At 35.7% G+C, this 9,245-nt stretch overlaps 1 protein-coding gene across 1 annotated transcript; it reads left to right on the top strand.

Annotated features, from left to right (window-relative positions):
- The first annotated feature begins 6,533 nt into the window (after positions 1-6,533).
- On the top strand, positions 6,534-7,499 carry LOC132169761 (uncharacterized). Its single transcript, XM_059580740.1, has one exon. The coding sequence runs from the start codon at positions 6,534-6,536 to the stop codon at positions 7,497-7,499; it is 966 nt and encodes a 321-aa protein (XP_059436723.1).
- Positions 7,500-9,245: the final 1,746 nt, after the last annotated feature.

Genomic DNA, 9,245 nt, shown 5'->3' with positions numbered 1-9,245 from the left:
TCATTCTTCTTTTTTCTGTAACTGCAAGAGTAAGCCTACTTCGCTTCCAACCTACCACTCTTGCAGCTGCCGCTTCAACAAACGAGACAGATTGTTTGGCATTGCTCAAATTCAAAGAAATGATAACCAATGACCAATTCAACATCTTCACCTCTTGGAATGATTCCATCCACTTGTGCAACTGGCACGGAATTACATGCGGCCGCAAGCATCAAAGAGTTACGGCGTTGATATTGGTTTCAACCTTCATAACTTTGTTAACATGACATTGCCAGAAAAGCTTGTACAGATTGTGGACCCAAATCTTCTCAAAAGAGAAGTAAATGAATTAGCAGTGGCAACAAAAAAAGATGACTACAACTACAATGATCACAATGATATTGAGGCAGTAGAAGAAAGTGTCGATATTGAGAACCTAAGCTAGATAACTTCAAATTGTCAAAAGTGCCTACTTTCAATTTTTCAAATCAGCCTTACTTGTTCATTAGAATCGCCAAAAGAAAGAATGAATATGGGAGATGTCACGAGGGAACTACATCGGATAAAAAATGCTTTTTTAGAGGTTGGAAGCAATGGATAAAGGCCAAGTAAGGTAAGGTACTAAATTTTTGATTTAGAAGTCCAGTCAATGATAGACAATCCGTAGAGTGACTAAAGTTTTGGCCATAAATTTCAAACCTTAAAGTTTCCAAATAATTCTTTCAAACCACAAGCACAAGAGCTTCATAGGTAGATGACCTGCCAGCACAAGTAGACTTTACGATAATCTTATTAGGATCAAAACATTCACCTAAGGGTTCCACCTTATTTATGTCTACAGGTAATCGAATAGGTGAAATTGATTTTTTTTTCCCTTCTAATGTTGTTCAAAGCAAAAGTTGTTTTTGTTTCTTGTATCTTAGAATTTTCCAAATGATCCAACATGGCAAATATACTCAACTTCTACTTTTGTAGGAAAATGGAGCTTTGTGAAGAAATAATCAGATTGCAGAAAAGTCTCCTTTGTAATGACCCCATTGAGCATTGGCTTGGCTATTTGTGTATGTATTTTGTTGCAATAAATCAAACCTACTTTTGATGAGCTACATGTTTAAGACTATATATTTTCTTAGAAACATTTGTATGTAAGCATATGGTAATGCGCCAAAATATATGAGAATAATGTCAGGAGATATTATTTTCTAAGCCCAATTCTTCTTATTCTTTCTTTGTGCAACCTCAAAGGACTTCCACTTCCTGAAACGAAATATCATTCAGATCTTTTCTGGAGCAGCATGCGTGCAAATATATATGCAACATGTTCAAGTTAACCCTTAAAAAATGTTCCTTGCATGATTCACAATGCTCCATTTCAGTAACCAAAGAAACTTAAGGCGCACCAATTAAGAGCCTTCCTCGTATTTGTTCTCACTTTTAATATTGTCCTTATTACTCTTCATGGTATTCTTATCACATTTTAATTCTTTGCTGACCAATATTTTTAGTTTCTAAAGTATCAGATAATTACTTTGAACGGTCTGACGATATTACTTATAACTAAGAATTTCAAGGATAATTAGAAAAAAAAAAAAAAAAAAAAAAAAAAAGAATTTCAAGGATGAATTCGAAACGTTTCAAAATTTAGGTACTAATTTATACTATATTCTAGAGACCAAAATATATTTAATTCTAACATTTAATTACATGAACAAATGTCCTGATTTGATTTGAATAACCTCATATATATATAGACCATGTGGTATTTGCGTGGTCCAGTGGTGATCCTTAAGCTTTCAAAGGAGAAAGAAAGCCTATTTACTGCCAAATAAATAAAATAAGAAGTTGTTAAAGCATTCACATTGGTTTATGTATATTTTTATGCGAAATGGCTAATTAAAACCCACATTATCTAGTTTAGTTAATGAGTTTTAAAAGACACTGTACATATCCGATTACTTTTTTTTTGTATATATATATCAATGAATTTTTTTATTTTTTTTATTATTATTTTATATATATATATATATATATATATAAGGATTGTATTTTTCCTAAATATCCTATTTTCTAACTTTTGAAAAAAAAAAGATGTGGAGAGAGAAATAGTATGAGAAAATTTTGAGAAAAAAGAGATGTACATAGAAGAGAAATAGTAGGAGAAAATTTTGCTAAAAAAGAGACGTAGAGAGAAATAATATATTAATAAGATGGATGTATAAATAGTGTCCGCTACATGTAGAGGTGAATTGTTTACAAATGCAAAAAAAAAAAAAAAAAAATTTGCATTTGAGATGCATAATCCAATGTAGAGGATTTTTTTTTTTTTTTTCTTTTTAATGTTTTGCTTATTTATTTTAGATAAAAGTAAAAAATGGCTACGCCAATGTGAGTGCTCTTAGGAGTAATATATTGATAAAGGGTATCCAAATTTAGGTACTAAAGTGAACAATTGGGATTCTCAATTAAATTTAGTACTGTCCAAATTGTGCACGTACAGTTTGAGGGTATCCTCATCAAAAGATTTGAGCCACTTCATACGTCGTTGAACTTTTGGTCATGATTGACCCGATAGGGAGAAAGAATTCAACGTCAAACGTGATACAATACCAAACCCAACTAAGGTTTATCATCTAATTTTTTTTTTGCCAATTTTATATTTTTCTGAAGCCTTGAAAATTTTAAAATTGGCAAGGGGTGGATTAACGAAGGATGACTGGGCGAGAGGCGAGATCTTCCTTTGGTTTCTATATATATCTTGAAAACCCTAGCAATGAAAGAGCAGAAAAATTGATAAATAAAATATAAAAATGGGATGATTTGAGAAAATAAAGTTGCTTAATGATTTAACGACTGATGCCGGTGATAATAATAGCTATGTTTGGCAAGGGACCGGGCCGGCACTGTAGCTGGAACGGCACTGTTCCAGCTATAGTGCCATATGAGACGTGGCAGCAGGAATTAATTTTATCTTTTTTTTTTTTTTTTTTAAAGGGCGGGAAAAGCAGCTGATTGGCTTGGCCAAAAAAAAAAAACGAGCAGGGTGCATTTGAGTTGTGGACCACCGAAATTAAATTAGTTCGTGGAAACCCACCCTCCCAGTAAGGATGGCGAAATCAAACCGGTCGTCGTTTTATTGATAAAAAATCCAGAACTCCACCAGAATCCCCGGTAGCCAATGCATTTAGACCATCAATGCATCAGTCAGTCAAACCACCATTTCAGTCATTTGGAACTCCCTGCCAGTTCGACCTGGCCCTTCACGATAAAAAATTAATTCCTGTTGCCACGTGTCATATGGCACTGTAGCTAGAACAGTGCCGTTCCAGCTACAGTGCCGGCCCGGTCCCTTGCCAAACATAGCTAATAATAGAATAACGTTGCTATCAAAAAGACTTCGGACTCTTTGGATGACTTTGATAAACAGGCTGAACAGCATTCAAGTCCTACATGATTGCATATTTGTACAACATTCAAGTCGTACGTATTAGATATGATTGCACAATATTTGTGGATGACTTTGACAAACAACATTCAAGTCCTATAATATATATATATGATTGCATATTTGTGGATGACTTTGACAAACAGCGTTCTAGACGTATTAGATATGATTGCACAATATTTGTGGATGACTTTGACAAACAGCATTCTAGACGTATTAGATATGATTGCACAATATTTGTGGATGACTTTGACAAACAACATTCAAGTCCTATTATATATACTAGCACATAACCCGGCATATAAGTTAAACGCATTCTATCTTACTTTTTATTATAAGTTAAAATAAGTGTGTGAAAAAATCTATCATGCATCTTTTAATGAAAATACAAACTAAAGATTATACACCAGTACATTAACATGTATTTTTTTTTTTTTTTGAAAGTGTACCAAAGATGATCAAACTATTTCTGATGATCAAACTATTAATATAAAATTAGTAGGAAACTCTGATATTGTTCATGTAATACTTATTATATTGTAATACAAATAAAATTCATAAAGTTCTAATCATTTCAGAAAAATACAGAGTAAAATAAACAAAATTTTCTCTCTTCTTTTTAATACAAAATAAAACACACATTTCACTCAATATTTAATGCAGTCAAATAAATGTATCTTCATTTTTTTTTATTACAGGCTAAATAGTCATGTTAAAAAATCAATCATCGCTCTTTCAATAAAAAAACTTGCTAATTAAATGTTATATTTAAATACAAATAAAATTCACATAATTCTAAACATTTGAAAAAAAAAAAATTATGAATACAAAATAAAACAAAATCTTTCAATCAAGATTTAATGCAATCAAATAAATCATCTATCTTATTTCAATACAAATAAAACCTCTATAATTCAAAATAAAAAAAAAATACAAAGCAAAATAAACAAACTCTGTTTTTTTTTTTTTTTTTTTTTTCGGAATACAAAATAAATGAAAATTTTTCATTCAACATTTAATTCAATCAAATAAATCATTTTGCATCAAATTCGTTACTTAATTATCGATTTGGTGTTCTGAAAGCATTTTTATATGAAAAATACTTCCAAAAGCGGCAAAAAAAAAAAAAAAAAAAAGGTCGATATATTGTCTACTGTATTGGTGCTTAATTTAGTATCGATTTGTTTTATATTGCTTTCAAAAGCAGAGAAAAAAAGAAGAAGAAAAAGACACTTAAAAATATGCTTGAAAATCCAAGTAAATTACACCAAAAAAAAAAAAAAAATCATAAACATTCAAATGAATTAAAACATAAGACCTTTAATTTTAGTTTAATTTATATAAATTAGAATCTGTTAAAACAAAAATAAAATAAAATAAAGGTTAAGAAGAATAATTACCTCCAAGTTGAATGTTTAGGCCAATAAATTATGTTTTTGTTAATGTTGAAGAGTAGAGAAAGAGAAAGAGGTGGAGAGAAAAAAGAGGAGAGATGTTAATGTTGGAAAGTGGAGAGAGAGAGAGAGATGTGGAATGAGAGTGAAAGACTTGGAAAAAGAAAAGAAAAGAGAGAGAGACGTTGAGAGAGATAGAACAAAAATATGAACATGTTTTAATTTTTAACTGTTCACTTATTAAAATAATGAGGTAAAAAATCGGTTTAGTCTTTAAAAAAATGAGTTCATGCTACATGTCGCGATTTGAAGGCACTTCAAAGAAGGTTTCGGCTATTATATATGATATATGATTTGATTTGTATTATTTGTTTCTTTATTTGACTTGGGCATTAATAATACTTAATTTATAAAATAATTTATATATGGAAACGCTTGAAATATAATTAAATGCCATTAACTATGCTAATTTAATGATCGGTTTTTTATGTAAAAACCGGTTTACAAATTATGCCTTAAAAAACCGGTTCAGCATTAAAATAAAAAGGGTTCGTGCCACATGTCGGAATATTAAGGTATTTCTGAGAGTGATTCGGCTTTTATATATATACTAGCTTATAACAATTTAATTATAAAATTTAAAAATATTATAATCGTACTTTTCATAAGTGTTATGAAATTTACTTTTCATAATTGCAAGAAGAAAACTTGAATTTTTTTTACTCAAAACATTAATATAAAATTAGAAAGAATCTCTAATATTGTTGGTGTAAACAGAACGACCCTGTTGAATATAAGGCATGGTTGCGCGCACCATCGCCGAAGCGAGTTTTTGGAGGCCAACTTGCTCAAAAGACGGATAGGCGAGATCAATATAGGAGTGATTACGGTTGGGAGAACAGAAGACCTGGACAAACCCGATGGAGCTCTCCAAAAAGAAGGCATCATTCATCGGAGGAGCGGGAACAGGGAGGTGCAGACTCTGATGCGGTGGAGAAGGAGGCGGCATCACCTAAGGAAAGTCAATCAAGGAGCAATAATTGCATTACCAAAGAAAAACCGTCCGGTACTGAAGGAGCTGGCAAAATTAACGCAGGGATAGCTGATGGCGGAAATCGGGGAATTAACAATCCAGAGAATATTACAAGGGATTTGAATTTTCAAACTACGGATTTTGAGGGAGGAGATATATCTCAAACATGCGAGAATCCTAATGGTAATAATGTGGGAAGTAAAATAGCCAAACTCTTCAATGCTTCCCAAAAGGAAAGGGTGCCAACTACAAGTCCTAGTGTGGGACACGTACAGGAGTCCATGCAGGGCGAATATTTCAGCATGCAGGGTAGTGCGAAAGAAAATAGCACCGAAAGACACGTCAAGAGAGCTAGTCCACATGGCATTGGGACTTTTCTTACGATGTCTGAGGTGGAACAGTGCATGAAGCACAAGTTTAACCCGGAGATAAGTGAAAAAAGAAGGGCCAGTGATCCCAATTGGCCACGGGAAAATCAGGAGGGGCTTGGGATGAATCTTTATGGAACATTTGATGGATCCCAAGGGAAGAGGAAACTACGTGACTTTTCGGAAGGGGGAAAGGACATGATTAAAAAGGGACGGACATCAAATGGAAGAAGCTATAAACCGGTTGGAGGAGTCTCAAAAGATAACAAACATGGTTCGGGATTGGCGGCGGCTGTGCAACAGCCCCGCCGACTGCAATGAGTATATTGAGTTGGAACTGTCGGGGGCTTGGAAACTCTCGGACAGTTTCGGAACTTCGCCGCTTGGTGAATGATAAGAAACCCACTATAGTTTTCCTAATGGAAACTAAACTCCGGGCTGATCATTTGGAGAGAGTGAGAATACGATTGGGATATGATTACTTGTTTGCGGTTGATTGGGTGGGAAGGAGTGGAGGTTTGGCTTTAATGTGGGTGGCCGATATTGGGATTGAAATTCAAAATTATAGTCGACGGCACATTAGTGCAAAAGTTTGTCCATCCTCAATCGAACCACTATGGAAATTTACCAGGTTTTATGGTCACCCGGACTTGAGTAAACGGGGGGAATCATGGAGCTTATTGCGATACATTGCTAGAATGGAACCTGGCCCCTGGGTGTGTATAGGCGATTTCAACGAGATTATAAGCCTTGATGAAAAATTTGGTGGGAGTGGACGTCAAAGAAGTCTAATGGAAGCTTTTCAACGGGCTTTGGAGGATTGCGAACTCTCGGACTTGGGCTATAGGGGTCCGAAGTACACATGGAGTAATTGTAGGGAGGGCACAGATGTTACGAAGGAAAGACTTGATCGAGCGGTTGCTAACCGGGAATGGTGCGATAATTTTCATGATGCAGAATTAGTGATTGGGGCTGCTGCATGGTCAGATCATTCCCCACTTTTGTTAACATTAAGAAATTATGGGAGGCAACAGAATGGTCGACGGAAATTCAAATATGAGGTTGGCTGGGAGCTTGATAGCAAATGCCGTTCTATTATTCAGAATTCTTGGAAGGCACAACCCATTATTTCTACATCGCAACATGTCAATCCATGGTCTTTCTTACAAAGCAAAATCATGTACTGTACCAAAGCATTGCTCAAATGGCGAACTGATGAGAGGGGATTGTTGGGTAAAACTCTAAGGGACCAGTACAATATACTAGCAATGGAGCAAGGGTAGAATGGGGGACTAGACCCGGTACAGGAGGACACAACACGGAATACTCTGAAACTGTTATTAGAACAAGATGAAATAAAGTGGTGCCAACGTGCTAAAGTACATTGGCTATCATTTGGCGATAAAAATTCAAAGTACTTTCATGCTTGTGCGAATTTTCGAAGGAAAGTGAATAAAATCGCTTTTATTGCTGATGAAAGTGGAGAAAGATGGACGACCCAAGAAAAGATAGGTGATGCATTTGCGGATTATTTTGATAGTCTTTTCATGTCCGGTGGAGGGGGGGATTTTGATATATGCTTGGAGGGCTTGGAAGGGAGGGTGACGGATGACATGAGGGAGACTCTAGGGAGGCCTTTTCTAGAAAGCGAGATTAAGGAAGCGTTATTCCACATGGCTCCTCTAAAAGCTCTCGGGCCGGATGGGTATAATGCGGGTTTTTTCCAAAAACATTGGGCGTCGTTGGACCCGAAGTTTGCAAAGCTATTCTTTTTTCTCTCAATAATGCTGTCGTTGGTAGTGAATTGAATTCTACATTTATAGCTCTCATTCCCAAGAATAAAAATCCTTCATGTGTTTCGGATTTTCGCCCCATAAGTTTGTGTAATATTTTATACAAAATTATATCAAAGGTGCTTGCGAATCGGCTTAAATTGATTTGACCACATATTATCTCCCAAAACCAAAGCGCATTCATTAAGGGACGGTTAATTACTGACAACATTTTGATTGTTTATGAGACCCTCCATACAGTGCAATCTAGAATGGGGGGAACAAAGGGATATATGGCGGTTAAAATTGATATGAGCAAGGCCTATGATCGGGTGGAGTGGGGATTTTTGGAGGCGGTAATGGGCAAAATGGGGATTGCATCCAATTGGGTCAAATTGATAATGGAGTGTGTAACCACGACAAACTTTGAAGTGTTGGTTAACGGCGTCCCTACAAGAAAAATTGTCCCAACCCGAGGCATTCGGCAAGGCGATCCTCTCTCACCGTATTTGTTTTTGCTTTGTGCTGAGGCATTGAGTTCCTTTCTTGGCAAGGTGGATAGGGAAGGTGTGTTGACTGGGGTTCCTATCTCTAAGAGAGGACCTCGCATCAATCATTTATTTTTTGCTGATGATTGTTTACTATTTTGTAGAGCTGACCTGGAACATTGGGAGAAATTGTCTACCATTCTCAGAATCTATGAAGCTGCATCAGGGCAAAAATTGAATGCATCTAAGACGACTATCTATTTTAGTCGAAATACCATGTCGGTACATCGACAACACATCCGTGAAGCCTCTGGGGTCCCCAGTTCCCAGAGATATGAGACATATTTGGGCCTCCCAGCTTTGGTGAGGAAATCTCGGACAAAAGCCTTCAAAGGGATACTTGATAAAATTTGGAAGAAACTCCAAGATTGGAAGCTGAAACTCCTTTCCGAAGCGGGGAGGGAGATTATGCTCAAGGCGGTGGTCCAAGCAATACTGACGTATTGCATGAGCGTATTCAAGCTTCCCAAAATTTTGTGCTACAAAATTAATTCCCTCATGCGGTGATTTTGGTGGGGGGAATCGAAGATTCCATGGATGTCTTGGAACAAATTGGGGATGTCAAAAGATCAAGGAGGTTTGGGTTTTCGGGATTTTCTATGTTTCAATAAGGCCCTTCTTGCGAAACAATGTTGGCGATTATGGCATATGCTCGATAGTTTGATGGCCACGGTCTTGAGGGCAAAATATTTTGCAAATGGAACAATTC

This window comes from Corylus avellana, chromosome ca2 (assembly GCF_901000735.1).
Source record: "Corylus avellana chromosome ca2, CavTom2PMs-1.0".
In the NCBI taxonomy this organism is placed as follows: Eukaryota; Viridiplantae; Streptophyta; class Magnoliopsida; order Fagales; family Betulaceae; genus Corylus; species Corylus avellana.
This window is presented reverse-complemented; position numbering and strand designations above follow the sequence as displayed.

Coding starts and splice junctions, on each gene's coding strand:
- LOC132169761 (XM_059580740.1), top strand. CDS start 6,534: ATGAGTATATTGAGTTGGAACTGTCGGGGGCTTGGAAACTCTCGGACA.